Source organism: Aspergillus melleus, assembly GCF_016097325.1.
Source record: "Aspergillus melleus strain CBS 546.65 chromosome Unknown contig4, whole genome shotgun sequence".
Classification (NCBI taxonomy): Eukaryota; Fungi; Ascomycota; class Eurotiomycetes; order Eurotiales; family Aspergillaceae; genus Aspergillus; species Aspergillus melleus.
The window spans coordinates 533,274-555,201 of record NW_025763373.1 but is presented as its reverse complement, the minus strand read 5'-3'; the positions used below and the strand labels follow the sequence as shown (position 1 = coordinate 555,201).

At 50.2% G+C, this 21,928-nt stretch overlaps 11 protein-coding genes across 11 annotated transcripts; 6 read left to right on the top strand and 5 right to left on the bottom strand.

Moving 5' to 3' along the window:
• Positions 1–711: 711 nt before the first annotated feature.
• LDX57_007131 (NAD(P)/FAD-dependent oxidoreductase) lies at positions 712–1,888 on the bottom strand (the record flags this gene model as incomplete). Its single annotated transcript, XM_046088857.1, has 2 exons — positions 712–1,222; positions 1,326–1,888. 2 exons carry the CDS (start codon positions 1,886–1,888, stop codon positions 712–714), a joined length of 1,074 nt encoding a protein of 357 aa, XP_045944827.1.
• A 991-nt stretch (positions 1,889–2,879) lies between these two features.
• Positions 2,880–5,195, top strand: LDX57_007130 (putative protein kinase; the record flags this gene model as incomplete). The annotated part of the gene is made up of 1 exon (XM_046088856.1): positions 2,880–5,195. One exon carries the CDS (start codon positions 2,880–2,882, stop codon positions 5,193–5,195), a length of 2,316 nt encoding a protein of 771 aa, XP_045944826.1.
• A 413-nt stretch (positions 5,196–5,608) lies between these two features.
• On the bottom strand, positions 5,609–6,553 carry LDX57_007129 (uncharacterized protein; the record flags this gene model as incomplete). The annotated part of the gene is made up of 4 exons (XM_046088855.1): positions 5,609–5,883; positions 5,973–6,118; positions 6,175–6,367; positions 6,460–6,553. The coding sequence occupies 4 exons, from the start codon at positions 6,551–6,553 to the stop codon at positions 5,609–5,611; spliced, it is 708 nt and encodes a 235-aa protein (XP_045944825.1).
• A 1,176-nt stretch (positions 6,554–7,729) lies between these two features.
• Positions 7,730–8,386, top strand: LDX57_007128 (uncharacterized protein; the record flags this gene model as incomplete). Its single annotated transcript, XM_046088854.1, has 2 exons — positions 7,730–7,790; positions 7,848–8,386. The coding sequence occupies 2 exons, from the start codon at positions 7,730–7,732 to the stop codon at positions 8,384–8,386; spliced, it is 600 nt and encodes a 199-aa protein (XP_045944824.1).
• Positions 8,387–8,742: 356 nt separating this feature from the next.
• LDX57_007127 (uncharacterized protein) lies at positions 8,743–10,089 on the top strand (the record flags this gene model as incomplete). Its single annotated transcript, XM_046088853.1, has 5 exons — positions 8,743–8,843; positions 8,901–9,003; positions 9,062–9,183; positions 9,253–9,466; positions 9,535–10,089. The coding sequence occupies 5 exons, from the start codon at positions 8,743–8,745 to the stop codon at positions 10,087–10,089; spliced, it is 1,095 nt and encodes a 364-aa protein (XP_045944823.1).
• Positions 10,090–10,591: 502 nt separating this feature from the next.
• On the top strand, positions 10,592–11,122 carry LDX57_007126 (acyl-CoA dehydrogenase family protein; the record flags this gene model as incomplete). The annotated part of the gene is made up of 1 exon (XM_046088852.1): positions 10,592–11,122. One exon carries the CDS (start codon positions 10,592–10,594, stop codon positions 11,120–11,122), a length of 531 nt encoding a protein of 176 aa, XP_045944822.1.
• Positions 11,123–11,505: 383 nt separating this feature from the next.
• LDX57_007125 (uncharacterized protein) lies at positions 11,506–12,065 on the top strand (the record flags this gene model as incomplete). The annotated part of the gene is made up of 2 exons (XM_046088851.1): positions 11,506–11,512; positions 11,563–12,065. The coding sequence occupies 2 exons, from the start codon at positions 11,506–11,508 to the stop codon at positions 12,063–12,065; spliced, it is 510 nt and encodes a 169-aa protein (XP_045944821.1).
• A 310-nt stretch (positions 12,066–12,375) lies between these two features.
• LDX57_007124 (DUF3716 domain-containing protein) lies at positions 12,376–13,472 on the bottom strand (the record flags this gene model as incomplete). Its single annotated transcript, XM_046088850.1, has 3 exons — positions 12,376–12,920; positions 12,982–13,323; positions 13,391–13,472. 3 exons carry the CDS (start codon positions 13,470–13,472, stop codon positions 12,376–12,378), a joined length of 969 nt encoding a protein of 322 aa, XP_045944820.1.
• Positions 13,473–14,510: 1,038 nt separating this feature from the next.
• FIG4 (phosphatidylinositol-3,5-bisphosphate 5-phosphatase) lies at positions 14,511–17,555 on the top strand (the record flags this gene model as incomplete). The annotated part of the gene is made up of 1 exon (XM_046088849.1): positions 14,511–17,555. The coding sequence occupies one exon, from the start codon at positions 14,511–14,513 to the stop codon at positions 17,553–17,555; it is 3,045 nt and encodes a 1,014-aa protein (XP_045944819.1).
• A 269-nt stretch (positions 17,556–17,824) lies between these two features.
• Positions 17,825–19,824, bottom strand: LDX57_007122 (Tti2 family protein; the record flags this gene model as incomplete). Its single annotated transcript, XM_046088848.1, has 4 exons — positions 17,825–18,844; positions 18,905–19,362; positions 19,430–19,586; positions 19,651–19,824. 4 exons carry the CDS (start codon positions 19,822–19,824, stop codon positions 17,825–17,827), a joined length of 1,809 nt encoding a protein of 602 aa, XP_045944818.1.
• A 273-nt stretch (positions 19,825–20,097) lies between these two features.
• On the bottom strand, positions 20,098–21,801 carry CCA1 (tRNA adenylyltransferase; the record flags this gene model as incomplete). Its single annotated transcript, XM_046088847.1, has 3 exons — positions 20,098–20,333; positions 20,396–20,944; positions 20,994–21,801. The coding sequence occupies 3 exons, from the start codon at positions 21,799–21,801 to the stop codon at positions 20,098–20,100; spliced, it is 1,593 nt and encodes a 530-aa protein (XP_045944817.1).
• Between the last annotated feature and the right edge of the window lie 127 nt (positions 21,802–21,928).

Here is a 21,928-nt window from a genome sequence, read left to right as displayed (position 1 = left end):
GTAGATGTCACATCTCATCACAGGAGAGGGGGCGGGAGAAGCTATGATTGGACACAATATAGACGCCGACGAGGGGGAGATCCTCCAGCCAATACATTGCCAAATCTTTTTAGGTCTAGGATCTACGCGCCGGGGAAGTTATTATTATCAATTAGGGGCGTAAAGGCCACATCTTAGGCACACTGCGATAGACTACTCGTTACTACCATGGGAACTAAACCGTCGCCTGCCGTAACGGGTTAGTTCGCACGGCCCGAGCAACCAGCCATCGGCGCAGCATTTCTCCCCTTGTCTTATCTCTGGAGGCTTTTATCCAAAGCCACGATTTCTGTCAGAGGCCGCGTATGTACACCGATATATGCCATCACCAGGCCTGTACGAAGTAGTTTCGGTAGCATGGGATAGTACATAAAACGACTGTCTGTCTCGAACACGTTAGCCCAACAAAATATTGTCACTGCGCATCAACCTCTACGCATGCGTCATGATCCTTAATAGAAATTGACATGTGTGAGTGAATTAGTTAAAGGCACTTGTTTGTCACGGAAAAAGCCGGTGTAGGTTTCCATTGAATAAGACTATCTATACTTCCTTCCGTCGATCCCCTTATGTGGTCAGAAATAGGTATCTACGGCACCGCCAGAACATGCTTGTCCTTGCAAAAATCACATTCGCTTGAGCGCGTCACTCAGCCACGCAGGCTCGGCCATTCTATTGCTGCAAATTCTCCTGGGTCTTGTAGATACTGTTGTATCCATCCAGCGATTCCTGTCGCAACTGAACTATATCCTGTCCTCGAAATCTGTTTGGATCTAGCGCCGTCCTAATATTCTCGTCGACATTCTCTTCCTTCATGAGTTTAGCCAAGAACTTGGCCGAGCCGGCTGCATGCGTAACCCACACTGCCGCTGCCATATAAAGGCCCGTTGTTGAAGGAACACTTCCGACCAGTGGCATGTTGTCGGGTGTCATGGAGAAGATACCGTTGAACTTCTTGGCAGGAGCCAGTCCTGTTTTCTCCGGTATGAACTTCATCGCTTCATCCAAAGTTGGGTCAAATTGGTCAATCCAGCCTCCATGGGCACTATCTTTCGGCTCTTGAGAGATTGGCTGATGGTTATAGGAGCCCAGGCCGTAGAAGGTACCATGGTCGCGCGCATAGACATGGTATTCCGGCCATCTCACCCAAGGGGCCTTGTGTGGGCTCGGCTCATGGGATTCGCTATACATGTAAGGATGAGCGACCGGTACAATCGGGATCGGAATGTCGAGTTTGCAAAGTGCTGATGTCCAAATCCCAGTTGCGAGAACGACGGTCTTTGCACCAACAAAGCCGGAGGAAGTCATAACTCCCTGCACGCGGCCATCCAGAAGTATCTGCTTGAAGTAGTTGGACGCCATTTGCCTGGGCTTCCTTTTGGTAGAAGGCAGTAATCCCAATAGCATTTGCTGCTCCGTCTCCTGCGAAATGGAGCGCGGCCTCGTTGCCTCCCTTGACTAGATTCGGGGCCAGGTTGACTGCTTCTTCTGACGAAATCATTTTCGCAGCCAGGCCAGCCTCCCGAGCCTTCGCACATCTGGTTCTCAACCTATTCACGCCGTTTTGACTTGTGGCAATTTCGAGACCTCCCACAATATCGATGCCGCCAGGAATTTTGGTGTATTCGTTGACGGTGTCGATGGCAAGTTGGGTGAGGACGTTGGACTCGTTGTATTGGCCAACAAATCCGGGTGCATACCCCGTTGACCCTTTCAAGGGTCCGAAAGAGCGATCAATCAGAACCACCTTCTTGCCATCTTCCGAGGTGGATAGGAAGTAGGCTAGGGCCGAGCCAACGATACCCGCGCCAACGATGGCAACATCATAGGTTGGTTGAGGGACAGCCATGATGAGGTAGATTTCTGGCCAACGCGAATGCTGGACCTGCGGCAAACATGATGATTAAAAGACTCAACCCAAGAATTGTGTCCCTCCCAAGGCCGATGTCGCTGTCTCGTGTTGCGCCATGCGGATCTATATATAGTGCTGCCCACTAGCTAGTGGAGGATAGTAGCCGCGAGTAGCCGGGAATACGTCATTCTCCTAGATGAAAAGCTAACACTGTTGTCCAGATCATTTAAAAAGGGAATATGACACAGAATGGACCTGTTGACCGTCAGGATCTACTGATGCGGAGGAATGACTGCGTGTGAATCGTGACGTGGGGCCGTGGGTTCCTGCAGCCTCAGGCACCAATGTCACAGGGTCTGGCAGCTTCTTCTGCGTTCGTCGGCGGATCCAGAAAATCGCCGCGGCAACTCCGACTCGGCATCATTCATCAAATTTATTTGCGATGAACTCAGTGTTGTAACCCAATCACCCTGGGGCATGCAGGTATTTTGGCCGATTTGCAGTTGCCTACGTTCTCTTCGCACAACGACAGCCTAGATTCGTCCACCCGCCCTGTCAATGACATCTACCTGGCTTTAGAATCTCATAGAATCCCTTCCGGATTGACTCAGTTATGTTTACCGCTTCCCTCAACGGCCAGTAGAAACCGTGGCATTTTCCCCTTTTTTCTTTCGGACAAACTTCACACGACACAAAAGGCATTCTGAGTTGTTGGAGCTCCACCAGTGTTGCTCGGAAATTACCCCTCGATTGCGGATGACCAAGCCATTGCTCTTTTTAACGAGCTGTCAAAAACACTTTCCTGCACAGTACATGGTCGGCTTCTGCGATTTTTGAGATCTTGTACTTGGGACACCATATTGTTCATACGATCTTGTTGGATGACCGGCTACTAGATGGCCGAGTCATACTCTCTCATGTGGCTTTGATGTGGCCCTGGCTCTAAAATTTACGATCCTTTGCACATATTACACGGATTACCGCCAACATGTCAATGTTTCGATCCGCTGCGGACAGCAGTTCATGTTCGGATACAGAATCAAACCCGAGTGATCTAGAGCATGAAGCCGCCGAAGTTACAACTCGCTCCTCGGTGCAGAAGGCTCAGGCCAATGGCAAAGGCGCATCGACTCCGCCACTTTTGACGGGGGAGAATCAGACTCGAGACAAGATAGATGGGTCCGATACTAATATGGAAGGACATACCAACATCATGACAGCCGCATTGCTTGAGTTTTATTGCTTTAGTCGCGCCGCCGATATTCTCAATGCTCAGGCAGCTCCCCACAAGCAGTTCACGCGCGATTCTCCAGAAGCACAGATGCTGGGAAAGAGAATGTATGAGTACAAATCTCAGTTCCTGTCATCCCGCGGCGTTCTGGCAACCGGTGTTCACAAAGAAGAGCTGGGGTCCACTAGACAGTATTACCGGGACAACCTCGACTTTTTAGGCATCAGTGCCCTGGAGGATCTGAATTTAGGGGATGCTCCAGGGCAGGCACGGACGATGGACCCAGATAGAGCGCTTGTTTTAGCCTCGAGAGCCTCGAACATCATGCAGGCCCCTCCGAACCCTGAGTATGGTAGCTTGCCATCGCCAGATCTTCTCGGTCCACCTGGTATTCCCGGCATTGGCAGAGGTGCCGCGAAGAACTTCCGGCTTGACCTGAGTAGTCTGCCAGCTCGCCCATCACCACTTTCCGGAAGTTCGCCTGTGAGCTTCCCCATTTTCGACCAAAGCGCACAGACACCAACCGAGAGCATGTCTCGCTACGCTATGGAATTTTCAGAGATCAAAATTCTCGGCCGTGGATCTTTCGGGGAGGTGTATCACGTGAAAAATCATATAGATGGACAGAGTTATGCCGTGAAGAAGATTCCGATCAGTCAGAAACGTCTTGAGCAGTTGCAGTGTGGGGGTGAAAACCAGCTCGAAACAATCATGAAGGAGATCAGAACTCTTGCTCGGCTCGAACACAAGAATGTAGTGAGATACTACGGCGCGTGGGTGGAAAAGGTTCGCCTAGCAAATTATCTGCCCCGAGTTCCACCAGATCCAATGAAACTCGAGGCCGAAGATACCCAGACCGAGACCTTCAGTCACGATTCTCATGATGACCAAAGCTTTGGAATTGTGTTTGAGCATTCTGAAGCTTCAGCCGCAGACACCAGCTATGAACCGACAACAGAGAAAGAATCCCTGGTTTACAACCCATTTGAGCGCAGGGACAGCCGTGCCAGCCAGGCAAGCTATGCTACATTGGCATCACGCATTTCGAAGAAGAGCTCTGCACACAGTTGGGGTGAAGGAGACGAAGAGATCGAGTCTATTCCTCGCGATTTCACAGGACCATCACTATCGACATTTGGCGGCACTGACAACGACATCTTCACCGACGGTTTTAGCCACGATGCATCAAGACTGCAGGTGCAGCGAAGGCCTCGCGATGAGTCTCAAATTCCGGCCGTCGTCCTTCACATTCAAATGTCACTTCACCCCATCTCGCTTGGCTCGTATCTGAGCCCGGAGCCAGGCAAGGCGGCACTGGATCATCAAGAATCTCCCCGACGCCATTGCTTCCATCTTGTTCCTTCTCTTAAGATGATGCAACGCATTATCTCCGGCGTGGATTATCTTCATTCCAAGAACATTGTCCACCGGGACCTGAAACCAGCCAACATCTTCCTCTCCTCTCACGAAACCAAACGCTTGGATGGATGCCCTCCATGCGAGTCCGCGCACCAAACCCCTTCACGATACTGCCATCCCCGAATCGGTGACTTCGGTCTGGTAGCCGACATCTCACATCTGAATGAACAATCACCAACTACTCCTGTAACAGCCCTTCAAAGCGGCGCAAAGGTGCACCGTGCTGTCGGAACCGAATTCTATCGCCCGCCTTTGATTGATAATAATCCGGGAACCACAAACATAACCTCTTTCTACACCATTGACGAATCCCTCGACGTCTACGCACTGGGGGTGATCTTATTCGAACTTCTGTATCGCCTCAACACCAAGATGGAGCGTCAGCTAGTCCTGTCCGAATTGACACGTGCTCCGCAAGGACAGACCTCCACCGGCCCTTCATTCCCAGCTGACTTCAACCAGAAAATCGACATGGGTGATTTAGTGCTGGATAACGGTAACACAGTTGCCGATTCCCTGATGGCTTGCATTCGCGGAATGCTGGATCCTCTGCCTGCTCAGCGTTGGAACTGTACGGATGTTAAGAAGTATCTACAGGAGATCTTGGCTGTTGCGGAGAAGGCGTGTGCCGAGTCGTTTTCCCATGCAAATTAAAGATACATATGAGACTTGGAGATTGTGGAAAAGGTGGAATAATATGGGACAGTATATCTTAGATTTGTGTATGAGTAAATCTTGATGAACATTCGCCTCTTCGATAGCATATTAGAAATGATGATATTTATGAATTCAATGAGTTTCAAATCAAAGATTGTCTAGCTGAACTAGATCTAGGCCACTTTGCTGAGGTCCTACCTCCCACATATTGACGGAACCAACATACATAATCCACACGCTTGTATTATCATTCCAAATATAGGTCAATTGCCCAGCGGGTTGGGTAGTATTGAAAAGAAAACAAAGCACTAACCTCCAAAACGCCTCGCCGTTCGAACATTAATAGTTTCAATCATGCAATCATCCTCAATCCCGTCCATCTTCGGACGCTTTCGCCCTAATACCCTCTTTCATTTCCCCGCAGCAACATACTCAGTCCCGATCTCATTGACAGCCTGCAACTCGAGATTCTTCTTTTTTTGTCTTTTCATGATGAAGAACAAAGCCGCAATGACGATGGCTACGGCTGCGACTCCCCCCACGACACCACCAGCGATCGGCCCGGCCTTGCTGTCGGATTTCCCACCACTCGAACTATCAGAGGAACCGGTATCCTGAGGCATGGAGGCTGTGGTGCTTGCCGGCACTGAGGTTGATGATGAGGTGGGTTTGGTTATTCCGGTGACTTTTGGGGAGATGGCGTGTCAGCTGTTATGCATATACAGTATCTGGAGTAGGTTGATCCTCTTGTAAGTGAGGCGAGGCGAGACGTACTAGTCATGTCCAGGGTGGACTCATAATTCCGGAAGAGAACGGTGGGATCAGAATCGCCGACACACCAGTGAGCTGTTTTTGACCATCCTTTCGTCGAGTGCGGATATGACTCGTAGATCATGAGAGTCTTGCAGGTGAGGGCTCGGCTGTGCGGGTCAGCATCAGGAGACAGGCGATCGTGAGAGTTTCTGTTGGTGCTCACCATGGCCAGGTATGCGCCGTGCCGGAGACGGAGAAGTCGTAGACTTCCGCGTTATTGGAGCAGGCGGTTGGATATGCGCATGCGGTGCAGGGCTCGGGGAAGACACAGCCCGGGGCAGACGCACAACAGTCGACCACGTTGCCGCGGGCGATAAAGGTGGGGAGGTCATTCTGACAGGTCGTTGAAGTTAAACCTGGGGTTGAGTTGGTTCTACTTAGCGACGATGGGCCTTTTTTTTGCAAAGGGATCCCGGGTCGGATCAGATCAGATCAGGTCAGATCTCACCTCCGTCGGCATTCAGGTAGTAGCCCTTAAAGCTCACGTCGGGTTTGGCGGTATACGTCGTGGTGGAGGTGATCGTCGCCATATCGGCCGTCATCTTGGCTAGAGATCTGACAGGATGTGCTGCCTCAGCGTGGAATCGTGTCTAAGTGACGAAGAAATCTCTTGAACAGACGGTTTGACAGTCTGCAGGGCAGTTTTTAGCCCAGTCCACCCCCTGGGCGAGACTTGAGAGCACCGACTTAGTCGGCATGTGCGGCATGAAAATTCACGCTCTTGCCTAGACGGAGTAAGGCCATATCCTTAGAGCGCATTAGCATGGCGATCCAGTGCATTTTGGCCCCTTCGCTAGCACTCGTATATTTTCATGAACTGACGAGTGGGCCTTCATCTCGCCGATCCCACGCCATTGAGACTAGCGTATGTTCTTCGTCCAACTAGCGTGACTTTAGAGCTCCTTTGACGAGAGTCCACCGTTTATACTTGGCAATGTGGGTGATTCTGTCTCCTTCATCGGGTTGATTGGGAGCTGACCATAGAGGCAACGGGCAGGACGCGGTGGTCCTTTTTTAGGGAGTATAAGAGAAACCATCGAGTGGATGTACACCGTCGCACCGGCGGAGATATGAAAAGCAAAATAAGAGCAGCCACCCACTAGGCTACTATGTACGGAGTACGGAGTAAGTGAGTCTTGAATCTAAATGAGAAGATGACCCACTCTGCACCGGAAACCGAGCATTTTCCCGCTCTTTCTTGAGGGTCTTTGTGCTAGTGAAGTCGGGGGACTCGGAGTACTCGCCTACCGGCGATAGCTTCCATCCTTCCAATGCGGCTGAGTCCATTTGCACTGGCTATGCAAAACACGTCGCAGAATCGGATATGGAGTTTCCATCGCAGCGTGGGGCAAGCGAAGATGTGAAGTGCTAAATCCTCAATCTTTTCATGCTTCGTCTCTATTTATGCTAAATTAGCAGAAGGGACTTTCTTAAATGAATCCAAAGAAAAAGCGGTAAAGACGACAGAACAGAAAAGGAAGGGGGAAAGCAAAGCGATAGAGAACAAGGTACTGGCTAGAGGAAAGAGAGTTGTGTCAAGGAAGAGAAAGACATGTCCCATCACATGCCTGTATTTACCGCCCCCAAATGCGGCGACTCTGATCGCAGCCTTGGAGCCTTGGAGCCTTGGAGCCTTGTAGGCCTGAATCTTCTGTCCTTAATCCCTATCATTTGCCCTCCTCCGCCTCCGATCTCCCGCTCCCCGTAGCGTCGCAGCCATGGAACCCGACTGGACCCCAGACGTCGTGGTGGCCGTGGATTTTGGCATGACCTGCACAGGCAAGTTCTGTCTCATTGGTAGACACTTTCTACAAACAATTCGTTAATGTCTCCAAGGCATTGCCTATTCCTATGCCCCCAAATGGCCCGCCCCTAAGCCCCTCCAGCACTGGCCGGGCCTGATGGGCTCGGAACTGGCCAACAAACTCCCCAGCAGACTCCGATATGACCCCTCAACCGGTCAAGTGCAAAGTTGGGGCTTTCAGTGTGAGCGCGGTGGCGATGTGAAAGAGGTTTTCAAGCTCAATCTGGATCCGCATTTTGTGGATTCGCGGCCCAATCCCCCCAGCCGGATGGATGCGATGAAGTGGTTCACGGACTATATCCACTGCATTTACCGCTATGTAGTCTCGCATTTTACAAGCACTTTCCCCAGATTTTCGTCGCGGAATGTCGAGTTTATCTTCAGCATTCCTACCACGTGGAAAGATCCGCGCATGGTGGCAGAACTCAGGCAATCTATCCGACTCGATTCGACTTGTCATCGGGCGACTATCGGGTTGACTGAGGCAGAGGCTGCGGCTGTATATGCCAGTGGTCAGTTCTACCAGGTAGGCGCACCCTTTTTCTTTTTTACTTGCGTGTGTCGACCATAGTGGCTGATAGAATAACATGCTAGAAAGGTGATGTGATTCTGGTCTGTGATGCAGGCGGTGGCACGACCGATGTCAATGTGTTGAAACTAATGTCGAATCCTGGGGAATCAACATTATTTCAACCGTTGAGCTGTGTCGAAGGTAGTGCATCCCTTCAACTTGTAGAGACTGTCTGATGCACTAACCATGCCACAGGGAAAGCAGTGGGCTCGTCCCTCATTGATGCCGCAGCCTGTCAGCTTCTATCTGCAAGACTCGATTGTATCCGGGATCGTCTTTCAGAATCACCTCAGAATACTGCATGGGCACTTATCTCGCAGCAATTCCAACGCTTCAAGTGCAATTTTGGGTCTGAAATGATGGATGGCTCGTCGTTGCACATCGATATCCCGGGTCTCACTCGAGAATCTTCTTTTTCCGAGGCCGGGATTACCAATGGACAGACAACCATCACCCAGTGAGTCGGCCCGAAATCTATTTCCTTCATTTAGCACGACACTGATTTCGGGTACAGAGATGAACTTCAACACCTATTTGATGCGAGAATCGACGAGATGCACAGTTTGTTAGATGAACAGATCCTCTCACTCCAAGGGACCAATCCTCAGGAAAAGATAGTAAGTGCTGGTGCTGGTTTGATATTCGAGCTATATGTCAGTAGCTAACGCCTCAAAGTCATTTCTAGTATTATCCGGAGGGTTTGGAAGCTCACCCTACGTGAGAGAAAGACTAAAAGCTCGATACCAGAACCCGGCTTTCATGTCCAACCTTGTTGAAGTCCTGACAGTGGAGGAGCCGTATGTTGCCCACGATGTGCCAGATGTTCCCATGAAGTCTATTTCGCTAACGGTTCTCAACTATATTAGGCAGCTGGCTGTGGTCCAAGGTCAAATAATGAACCGTATCCAGCAGCTTAAGCAAGGTGCCTCGGCCTTTAATTCCCTGTATAGTCGAGTTAGCTATGGCGTAATATGTGATCAGCTCTACGACCCACACCGGCATTCTCGCGAGCCTGTTCGATTTGATGAAAGAGATGGGAAGAAATTTGCTATAGGCCAAATAGATTGGCTCATTCTCCAGGTACATCTTTTACCATCCCGCTCGGTAACGTTTTGATGTTCAGCCTATTAACCGCAATGCGCACACAGGGAGATGCAACCCCCCGCACTGGGGTATCAAAGGAATTTCGACGAAAGATTTACCCACAGCATATGGCCAAGCCATGGGTTGCACAGATTGTGATGTCGACTCTCCCACCGGCGCAAGTACCGCAGAGCATGTCGCATCCGGGAGCAAGTCTCATTTGCAACATAGAGGTAGATATGACCAGCGTGGACCGAAAACCCCAAAATCACCGCTGGTATCACCGGAATCCACCGCATTTCCTAGCCAGTTTTACGATCAAGATGGTCATTGGCCCCACTGACCTTGAGTTTGAACTGTGGAACAAGAGCGGAGGGAGAATACGCAGTCAGAATCGAGACCCCATCACCGTCACCTGGACCGCTCCGGCGCAGGAAATGATGAGTGAAACTGACCGTGAGATTCCAGAAATGGCCGACGATAAGAAGTACATGCCTTCCGAGCTGGCAACACCTTCTACTTCGCTGTCTAAGAGTAAGAAGCATGTAGAGCTCCCAGTTAGAGAGGTGCGATATGAGCTCCCTGGTGATTTGGGGGACTCTCTATCTTCTCGCTCTTGAGTAATGATACATCAGCTTGTGCATCTCATGCTATCACGGTTGAGCTCTGTGCAGTACATATCTCAAAGGTACCCTTAGTATCCAGCTAGCAATACCCAGTTCTTTCTTTCTTCCCTTCTAATTATTATTCTTATTATCATTTCCATTTCATCATCTGCCATTGAACGGAACCGGAACCTCTATAAACACTCACAGGTTTAGAGCTGGATTGATATCTTTGATCATCACATTAACTTTTCAAAGAAACAAACAAACTCGTATAGTGGCCATCTCTTTGCCCAATTGTAACTTTGGGATACGAAGTGATTCATGTGGAGGAAGTAACACCCGCGGGCCGAGGTCACATCTAGGGTTACCCCATCCCTTTGTGATAAGATGGGCAAGGCATTGTCCTTCAGACCACTGCAACGTCACTTGCATATACTTGAAATATTCTTCGCTTATAAGGGATGTCCCTCTTTTGTGCTGTGGAATATCTGCCAGATCATTTCATCTTATCAAAATGCCCCTCGAAACCAAATACCCAACAGCTCCCTACAGCGAACCCCTCCTCCCCCAACTCGACGTCGCAAACCCCTACTACACCGACCTCCATTACAACCTTCGCGCTTATGTCCGAGAATACGTCGACACACATATCGCACCATATGCTCAAGAATGGGAAGAAGCGGGTCAAGTCCCAGAGGCTGTCCGTCGACGTCACTGCGAGCTAGGATTCGGAATCGTGCACCCTTTAACGACACCGGAAGACGCAGCGGGCTTGTCACTTCCTGGGAACGTGCCTCGCGAGAAGTGGGATACATGGTGTAGTCTCATCGTGGCGGATGAGCTGACGCGCGTGGGTTCTGTCGGTGTTACGTGGGGATTGGGCGCAGGTAATGGTATTGGGTGTCCGCCGATTGCGAAATTCGGGACTCCGCAGCAAAGGCAAAGATGGCTTCCTCGGGTTGCGAAGGGGGAGATTCGGTTTTGCTTAGGGATTACGGAGCCGGATGGTGAGTTTGAGTTCAGACCCTGGCTTTGGGTGGGCTGACGATGAGATAGCTGGGTCGGATGTCGCGAATATTCAGACATCAGCGAAGAGAGACGGGGATTATTATGTTGTTAACGGAGCGAAGAAGTGGATCACGAACGGGATTTGGGCCGACTACTGCACGGCTGCTGTCAGGACTGGAGGATCGGGGAGGACAGGCATCAGTCTGCTTGTGGTTCCTTTGGCAGCTCCCGGAGTAACTCGACGACGAATGCACAATTCGGGTGTGAATGCAAGTGGTGAGATTCACCTATGCGGTACTTGAAATGAGATGAGATGCTAAATTACCAAAATTGTTAGGTTCGACATTTCTCGAGTTCGACGATGTCCGCGTCCCCGTTGACCATCTAATCGGGGAGGAAAACAAGGGGTTCCCTCTCATCATGTCGAGTATGTTCAAGCCAGCCACACCCTCTTATGCCCAACACTGACAGGATCAGACTTCAACCCCGAGCGCTTATCCCTTGCTTGCGCTTCCTTACGCCTGGCCCGGGTTTGCGCAGAGGATGCATTTCATTACGCCGTGCAGCGCAAAACCTTCGGATCGCCTTTGATCACCAGACAAGCCATTCAGGCTAAGATCTTCAATTTCGGCTTGATGATAGAGCCCGCATACGCTTTCATGGAACAGCTTGTTCACATCATCGAATTGACCAAGGACCGACCCAACGACGATGTCAGAATCGGAGGTATGACTGCCTTGCTCAAGGTGATGTCTACCAGAGCCCTCGAGAAGAGCGTTCGAGAGGCGCAACAGATACTGGGCGGGGCTGGATATAATAAAGCTGGAAAGGGAGCGCGAATTGAGCAAATTAGTCGCGATGCGAGAGTCCATGTTGTTGGCGGCGGAAGCGAGGAGATCATGATGGGTCTTGCGCTGCAGGAAGAGACCAAGGCTCTTCATACAAGAAGAAAGGCATTGGAGAAGAAATCCAGGTTGTGAATGGCAGTATGAGTGGACAGGGATCTTCGACAAACATAAATCGTTTATGGGAGGTGCTCAGGGCTATCGCCACTCCCTGACCGGACGTTAATCAATACTACTACTACTATTTCCAGGAAAACGGAAACAGCATATAACAGCCATTTCAATATATCAATTCTTGAATATGCGGGATGAAAACCTGGGGAGGATGTCAATCAAAGTACAAAAGATAAATCCAATTGGAAAGCAACATGGCTTGATGACAGTAGAAAGGATAATAATGGCCTGTACGTCTAAGAGCCAAAATACCATGTAATCCCCAAAACCCTCAAAGAAAATCCCAAGGATTATACAACGCCTGTTGGTTCTCCTTCATTTCAAGCTCGCTGATTCTTTTCCGCATCGCTTCTAGGTGAATCACCGTGTCCCTTTCTGCTTGTCTCAAGAGCGAAAGACTGTCAAAGGCTTCAGGGCCTAAAGGGAATGGTAGAAGATTGCCATCAAGTTTAGACTTGGTGGAAGGCGAGCTACCATTAGTGGTCATGCTTGTTTCTCCTGGATCCTTCTGGGCCACAGCAATTTGGAGCCCATCCAAAACCTGAGTCTCAACTGGGCTCCGTGAATGAAGAGCTTTTTCTGGTGGGTTGCCCGGCCGAATGTCGGGATCTAAATATGTTGGTAGTTCGGGGTCGTCCTCCATGTTTTGAGGCTTCAAAGGACTCTCTATCGATGTATCACGCAGCTCTGATATAGCACTACTCGCTTCACCGGGCTCCAATGTGCTGCTTGGTGCATAGGGAATCTTGTTCAAGTCTTTGTCTTCCTTTTCCCATTCGTATTCGGGATCTTCGATGTCTTCAATCTTGATAGCTCCTTGATTGCCCACACATTAGTTGATCGAAGCTAGAAGATATTAGAAAGAAGGATCACTCACGAAAAGAGCAGTCTTTTCTCCGACTGAATTGGCAATTCGCGCATGTACCGGCCAGTTTCGAATCGTCTTCTTTATTTGTAATGACAACGCACGTCTCCCACGGACCCAGACCTTTTTCGCAATTAGAGCACGGCGGATCAGTAATTTCGTGTCCTCTTGTCTGCGTTAATGCTGCAGCCAGCGATCTCTCGGTGGTCAATTTTCTTCTCTTGGGATACTCAGTACCAGCTACCTTGCGCCAATCAAGTTTTCTGAGCACCGGCATGTCTTTGTATTTGCTCAAGGAGATGAGGTTGCATAGTTTGCCGATCGGGAGATCGTCGCTGCCCACGCCAGGTACAACTATCGAACAAATCAGGTCTATGTTAGCTTGTCCTGTTCAAGATAGAACCGAAAGCTGTTGGCGTACTCTGCGGGGCTTGGACCTCTCTTCTCCGAGGTCTCCAAGGTTCATCCTCATCTTCAGGATATGATCGTTTTTCTCCCGACATGTTTCGCGTAGACCAAAATAGCCGTCGTAAGTGACAATAGAGAAAGAAGTGTATGTATCCAAAAGTGACACGCGAGCCCAGTACCATGAACTTCAAGGCGTCATGGGCTTTGTGTTTGGATGATCTTTCAGCTGACCCAATAAACCAATTGATTGATTATATCTGAGTTCACAAAAAGTGGACCAAATGAGAAGGCAGGGCCTGGGGGTAGCGTTGGCGGAGATGAAAGCTGCTTGGGTGACAAGGTAGATTTTGTATAGTGATGAGTGAAGAAACAGCTGAAGCTTTGTATCGGCGGTGATGAGCCCATGCCCTCAGCGAGACACCAACCATGATAGTGGGCTAAAAGGAACAGTAGGTAGGAATGGGAGAAAAAAGGATGGTCGTTCAGCGAGGCACTTGCGGTTGCTGAGTCGTTGGCTAAATCAAGTGACCATGACAGCCACTATACATATCGTGGCAGTTGCCAAGAGATGTTGGCATTTGATGCCTGAGACAATCTGCCAAACATTTCACTGTTTGCTTACCTTTCCAAAAGAGCCTTTTAGATAAGTAAATCCGTAGAACACTTTGGCTCTTCTTACATCAATCGATTAAACATTGATCAGAGCACCTTTCAATCCGTTCATCTTATCATTTTTGACCACTGCGGTTCACCCAGTCCCTGGAAATAGTGTTGCCAAAGCTGTTTGGCAGTGGCTAAAGACCTCTAAAGAATCAATGCAATTGAAATGGCTGTTCAACGCTGGATCTGTTTTCTTGGAGGTAAGAAGTCCTATATTACACCAACATATTCTACCATTCTTTATTCTCGTCATCACCAGGTGTAAGATGAGTGACGTCACATCCACGCTAAACCCTTTGGAGCAGTCACGGGAAACAAGTGTGGATGATGATTTCCTCACCACTTTCTCACTTTCTCCTCACTCTCTTCACCAGCCCAAACAAACCATGATGGGTTTTTGGCTAACTCCCTAAGATTTGCTGGCAGATCTCTATCTTCAACAGTGGGTGCTGGATTCGCCAGCTGTCTCACTGATGGAGAGCCTTGATGAGGTGTCCCGCCCGCGAGAGGCCGCGGAAGAGAGAGGTGTCTCGGTCGACAATTATCCCTCCAGGGCACCGTCGGTGGCCGAGACTGGCTCGCCAACCTCGATCCCAGAACTCAGCGCTGGAAACAAGGGCGGCTCATTTACGTCCAACTCTAGCTCGAAACTATTAGACGACCCTGCCGATTCGACTCCCCGACTATCCACCGATCAAGACGACGTCTCGATACCCCAGCGGATCCTGTCGCCCTTCGCTCCTGTCGCCTACAACCCACCGTCCGTCGGTTCAATGGGTGATGATGTTGGTGAGGAGGAAGATGAGGAGCCCCACGTTGCAACTTCCTTCGAGCGCGATTCCACACCTGCCTCCGCCCAAAAGCGTCGGTCGATGTATTTCGACACCGGTGAAGATGAGTTCAATCGCATGCATAAGTTTTCGCTTTACGAGACTGCGACCCGGTTTTACATGGTTGGCATGAATCTGTTAGATACCCGGTTTAGAATACTGAAGATCGATCGGACTTCCGAGACGGACCTGAGCGTTGCCGAAGACGACATCGTGTACACGAAGAGGGAAATGAGTCAATTGTTGGATGCCATTGATGATGGTAATAAGATATCCGGAGGACTGAAGCTCAGATGCAGTGCATGGGCATTGTTGGGTTTCATCAGACTGACTGGGGCATACTACATGCTGCTTGTTACCAAACGCAGCCAGGTGGCCATGCTTGGTGGTCATTATGTCTACAAGGTCGATGGGACTGAGCTGATCTCCTTGACTCCATCCAGCTCGTCTCGACTGAAGCCCGAGAAGAATCCGGAGGAGGCGAGGTATATTGCCATTCTCAACAATCTCGATCTCACTCGGTCTTTCTATTTCAGTTACTCCTACGACATCACACAAACATTGCAGCGGAACATATGTCGCGAACGCAAAGCTCACCAGGATGGACTCCCGAAGCCGTACCATCAAGACTTCAATACGATGTTCATTTGGAACCACCACCTTCTGAGTCCGGCTATTTCGGTCTTGAAGAACCCTTATCAATGGTGTTTGCCTATCATTCATGGATATGTCGAGCAAGCGAAAGTGAATATCTATGGTCGGCTGGTCTACATCACTCTCATCGCCCGCCGTTCTCGTTTCTTTGCCGGCGCTCGGTTCCTGAAGAGAGGTGCCAACGATCTGGGATACGTCGCCAATGACGTTGAGACTGAACAGATTGTATCGGAAATGTCAGCTACTTCGTTTCACGCCCCTGGCCCACATCTCTACGCCAATCCCCTGTACACTTCTTATGTCCAACACCGAGGCAGTATCCCTCTCTATTGGACACAGGAAAGCTCCGGGGTTTCCCCGAAGCCAGACATCGAACTCAACCTGGTTGACCCGTTTTACTCCGCGGCTGCCCTCCACTTCGACAATTTGTTCGAGAGATACGGAGCTCCAGTTTACGTCTTAAATCTGATAAAGTCTAGAGAACGAACACCACGAGAGTCAAAACTACTCAAAGAGTATACAAACGCGATTAATTACCTGAATCAATTCTTACCCGAAGATAAGAAGATCATCTACAAGCCTTGGGACATGAGTCGTGCAGCCAAGAGTCGGGATCAAGATGTGATTGGGACACTGGAGCAAATTGCGGGAGAAATAATCCCACAGACGGGTTTCTTCAAAAATGGCTACGATGCCGAGTCCGGTCTCCAGGTGCAAAATGGCATCGCGCGGACGAATTGCATCGACTGTCTGGATCGCACAAATGCTGCGCAGTTTGTGATTGGAAAACGGGCACTGGGACACCAGCTTCATGCTCTTGGCATCATTGATGGCACGACTGTGGAGTATGACACCGATACTGTCAACATTTTTACGGATTTGTGGCATGACCACGGTGACAACATTGCCGTACAATACGGAGGGTCTCACCTGGTGAACACAATGGCTACTTATCGAAAGATCAACCAATGGAGCAGTCATTCTCGAGATATGGTGGAAAGCTTCAAGAGATATTACAACAACTCATTCCTTGATGCTCAGCGTCAAGAGGCGTACAATCTCTTCCTTGGCAACTATATATTCTCACAAGGACAGCCCATGCTCTGGGACTTGTCCACCGATTACTATCTGCACCACGCCGATCCCAGGTCCTGGTCGAACAAGCGGAAGCCTAACTACATCCAATGGTATACGCCGGAAAACCTGAAGCCGAAGGAGATCCCACCTCCTCCTCTACCGCCTAAGGAACCTCTCTCACGCTATGATGATTATTGGCTGGAGTACTATAGGCCCTTGGCTCTTTCGACCTTCTCTAAGGTCTTCACATTAAAGAACCCTCTGACAACAATCCGCTACCTCTCGCTTCGACCTGCTTCTGCCCTTCCAAGTGATCTTAGTCCGTTTGTCACCAGAATTACGCATGACCACATGAACAGGGATCGTCCCCAGCGCACCGTGAAGATCCAAGAACCAGATAATACGTCAAACGATCTTTCTGAGAGGTCGCGCATCGAAGCTGGTCAACTACAAAGCAAGCAATATCCATCAGCTGGTATCATGAAGGAGCCAACCGCTAAATTCCCTCATCACAACAGTTCCTTCCAGTCTTTCCCGCAGCCCTCGGATTCCTCCACGCCTAGCAAAGCCCAGATCGCCCAGTGGACGTTGGGTCAACTAGTGACTGATTCCTTGAACCCATCAGTCACAGCTGCGGAGGCTGAGGAGTACGAACATTACATCAATCATCCCCTCAAGGTACCCCTGGTTGTTACATCAGAGAACGAGATCACCACCGCCTCAATTCGCGAGCATGACTCCAATCTCGACCTCCTCGAATATGCCAACAAAGTCAATGTTGAGGAATCCACGCTTCAGACCCGAGCCATGGAAAACTACGCCGACTACGCCGAATTTCTGAACGTCTCCGAGAGCGGCCTGACGGTGGTAGCGGAGGACTATGAGAAGAAGCGCTATAAACGGTATCGACAGTGGCTGAGAGGCAAGAGCTTGTTCAAGCAGCGTGTCGATACATAATTGCACGAAATGATGAAAACCTTCGTTTACGATGTTATGACCTTAGCCACGACGATATGACTTTGGCATGATACCCCTATCACTCGTTTTCGGTCCCTGATTTACGTTTTTATTTGTTTTTATCTGTTTCAGTAACTCAACCCATATTACCTATCTAAACTTTGTGATACTACAAGAAATTGGACCCCAATCTAATACAACAAACAACAAGAGTAAGCAAGTAAGCGTCTATATCCCAATAGATAATACAATCTCAATCAATCCACCCATTAAACCCGCACCCCGAAATACTCCGCATCCGTAGTATCAAAATCCATATCAAACAACCCCTCCAGGAGATGATCCGCCTCTACCAACTTCCTCAACTCCTTCTCAATACTTTCCTTCGCTTCCATCTGTCCGGCGTCGCGCGAACTTCCCCGATCCGGATTCTGCAACGCAAACTTCAGCAGATAGCTTACGCCCTTCAGTTCCTTTTTGAGCCGGACGACCTCCGCTGAGTCGGTTTCTTTCGCGATGGATGAGGACGGTGGGTGTGACTTTTGCGCTGGCTCTGCTACATCAACTTCCTCTTCAACCACGTGGAGCCAGCATGCGCATAGCGCGCCGAGGATCTCGCCGCGCCAGCGCCAGAGGCGCGGATGAGTGGTCAGGATCACGGCGCGGAGGAGACCCACGGCCGAAAGGAGGAGGGGCGGGTATGCGGGGCCGAACGGGTTCGAGAGCGTGCTGTGCACCAGGGGAATGATATCCTGGAGGTATTTGGAGGCGTGGATGCCGAGGTCCAAGAGGACCGGGTGCATGTGGTCCAGGAGGAGGGTGGAGAGGCGGGGGTGAGGGAAGGAGGCGAATGAGGAGGTGGCGGTGGAGGTGGAGTTGACGGAGCTGATGTGGTGGAAGGAGGGGATGAGGTTCTCGCGCAGGGTCTTGGTGATGGAGACGATGTAGGCTTCGGTGGCGATTTGGGGTGGGATGGGGAAGGAGTTCTGGGCGTTGGTTTTGAGTACGGATAGGAGCGCGGGATAGGCGGCGCTGAGGAGAGAGATGGAGTCATCTTCGGGCGTGATGGTAGGGAGAGAGAGGAGGCATGGGCGGATGGCGTCTTCGAAGACGGAGGAGAGGTTGGTGCGGCGCAGGATGTCGGATTTGCTGCCGCTGATGGGGATGAGGAGGTCCGTGGTGAGAAGGCAGCCGCGTGTTTTGAAGGGAAGGCTGTCATCGTCGATGAGGGTTAAGAGTGCCGGGACGAGAAGCGGGAAGTGCGCTTCAAGATAGTCACGGTCCGTGGCCTGTGTGTTTTGATGTTGGTTATCTTCGTCGGAGGCTAGTCTCGGGGTCTGTGGACGAACCTGATACTGCGCGATGATCCAAGAAAGAACGGTTGTAGCGTAGACATCTCGGATCTTCCATGGCTTCGTTTCTGGATCCAGGACGCTGGCATCAAACCGGGGCAAAGGCACAGGATGGAAGTTCTTGCGGCCAGAGGCTGTGATGGCTGGGTTCTTGGTCTTCGCGAACAGAGGCCGGATCTTTTGCTTTAGGATGTCTTCGATCGTATCCCAAAAGACTTTATTTGAAGCCATTTCCAAGCGCAGCGAAGTAAAATGTGTTGACAGCAGAACACTTGCGCGAGCGTGAGTCTCTGGTAACGTCCATGGTTCATGATCGGAGGTGAAGCTGGCCAGCGCAATAATGATGTCCGGTGCATTTTCTGCCTCGCAGATGGGAAGCAACCCAGCCAGCAATTCAATGACCGAGATCGCGATATTTGACCGGAGCTGATCTTCTACAATCAGGTCTTTCCTTTCTGTTTTGAGATTAGCAGATGGTAATAAAGAAAATTGCGCGAGACGCAGGTCCCGGTACAATCCCACCGTCTAGTTCGTATGTTCCTCCAAAAACCGGCGACGGAAGAGCAGCATCGCTTGCCCATTCATACACATTATTGACGACCTTCTTGTCTTGCTCCGATGGTCTCCTAGATCCCCAAACCTTGAGGAATGCCAGGGCAAAAAGGAGGTTTTCGCATATCTAGGATACTGTGAGTGGGGTATTTATGCAGCGGTATGGGGGGACAGGAATTCGGTCCACAAACCTCTGTACTGCTTGCATCGCTTTGAGATGATACATACTCTTGCAGAGGGCTGAGATCATCAGGAATTGAGACGCTGGCGAGCTTCGACTCTGGCAATACAAATGAAGCCGAATTCCGTTGCTGGAAAGCATCACGTGCCGCGTTGCGCAACTCCCCTAGGAAGTGGTCATCCATCGTGTAGGTTCAAAATGCAGCGAAACCACTGTATGTGCTGCCAGAATGATAAAAAGAGCGAAACATGGGCCGAGTGATGGTCCCAATACGAATTATCGATACGTCAGCGAGTAGATGCAGGTGTGAAGAATTCGGTTTGGATAGGCAAGCGGTAAGTAATGTACCTCTCAGGCCGCGATGCAACAAATAACTATGGAAGAAAATAAAGATAGAAACTCCGACAAGAGCTCACAACCACGGCATTAAGTCGTTCACGTTTCATGTAGAAGCACTCTATAACTCTCCCTTTCTAGCAGAGAGATTCTCCAGCGCTTTCTCTTTGTCTGTACATTCCGGATGAAGTAGCTGCCACTCCACGACCATTTCTACGGCTTTGGTCATCCACGGCCCCTTCGGCATTTTGAGGTGCTCGAAAATCTCTTTTCCGTTTACGATGGGCTTCATTTCCCAAACGTCCTGCAGATTTTGATCTACGATATATGTCAAGAACTTGTCATAACCTTGGATGACTGTTGGCAAGCGTATGTCAGTGTGTTGGCCCGGATCTGATCTCTGAAAGCTGTAGACCCACCTTGTGAAAACTCGCCTCCTCGCATGACCTCTTGCAGCAGAGATAAGACTATGCACAGCCGCCAGTCCTTTCTCCACGATCGAACATGCAATCCAATCTGTTGGCGGTTTTCTGCATCGGTGCCATTCATGCGGCCATGCACCAGTGACGACTTGACATCGATAATGGAGCGCCAATTGTGAGTCGCATCGCTGAGGATTGCCATCGTCTTGTTGTCAGACCGGAGACTGTCTCTGGCCACTTCGGCTGGTCGTGGAGGGATGGGTTTCGGCTTAGGGCCGGTTGGGACGCGTCCTGGAACGGCTGACCAGGGAGCGAATGTAGCGACTATCCATGCGTAATAGGCCTCGCTCGTGTCACGGATTAGCATGTTACGTACTTTGCCAACAGATGCCGAGGAATCTTGAGAAAATAGCAAGGTGGCCAGCGTGTTGTAAGATAGAGACCAGGTTGAGGTATCGGCGCACGCATCATCCTGGTGGTTTGCGAAGATTGTCGGGTAAAGTCCATAGCGATCAATCAGTTCCAAAGCTCCCCGCGGATCAGGTCCTACAGCTAGTGAGCAAAAATATTCAGGTGATTGATGGAAATTACCGACCTTGAAGCATGCCGTTGAGTTCTTTCCCGACGCGTTCCTTGCTAATTTTGAGCTTGAGGGCCTCGCTGATCTCACTGGTTTGCATCGCCCTTGCAGTGCTCTCATCGATACTATAACCCAGTCGACTAGCAAATCGGATGAGACGTAGTACGCGCAGGGGATCGTCCTTGAACGTTTGGTATGGTTCCAGGGGGGTCCGGATAATTTTCCTCTTCATATCATCGAGGCCGCTTCCAGTAAGATCCTCCACCTTGGACTCGTTCAAATTGTAGAAAAGCGCATTGATCGTCGCATCGCGGCGTACGGCATCCTCCTCGGCGGTGCCAAATTCCATCTGAGGGTTTCTGCTGTCGTCCGTGTACACCTCCTTCCGCAAGTTCACGAAGTCTATGTCTAAGCCGAATATTTTCGTCGTCACTGTTTCTAGGTGTTTGGACTTCTCTGGATTGGCGTCGATCTTATGAAGCTTGCCGATGTGGTTGGTCGTGCCGCTCTTCGCAAGTTTTTGCTTGTACTTGTCCAATCTCTTTGGCTTGTCCAGGTACTTCTTGAGTATCAAGCCAAACTGATAGCCGGTCATTGTATTGATTGCCACATCAATATCATGGCTGTCGACACCTAGAAGCTTGTCCCGCACCCAACCTCCAGTGAACCGAAGTACGGTTCGAGGAAGATCCGCGTCCTTTGCTCCATCTTGAATCGCCTTTTCCCGCGCATATTCTGCAACATCCAGAAGGAGGGTTTTCAAGGTATCCTCCAGGGGAGTGAGATTTATCACAGGCAGTGCGTGGTCCGTTGTTCCCGCCATACTGTTTCTGGTAGACTTGCGCGGGGTGGGACTGGAGATACGTCGCCTTTTGTTAGCGCGCTTAGGAGAAGTATTCGGAGATTCGCTCGAGGTCATGGAATAATTGCGCGACGATAGACGAAGGCCC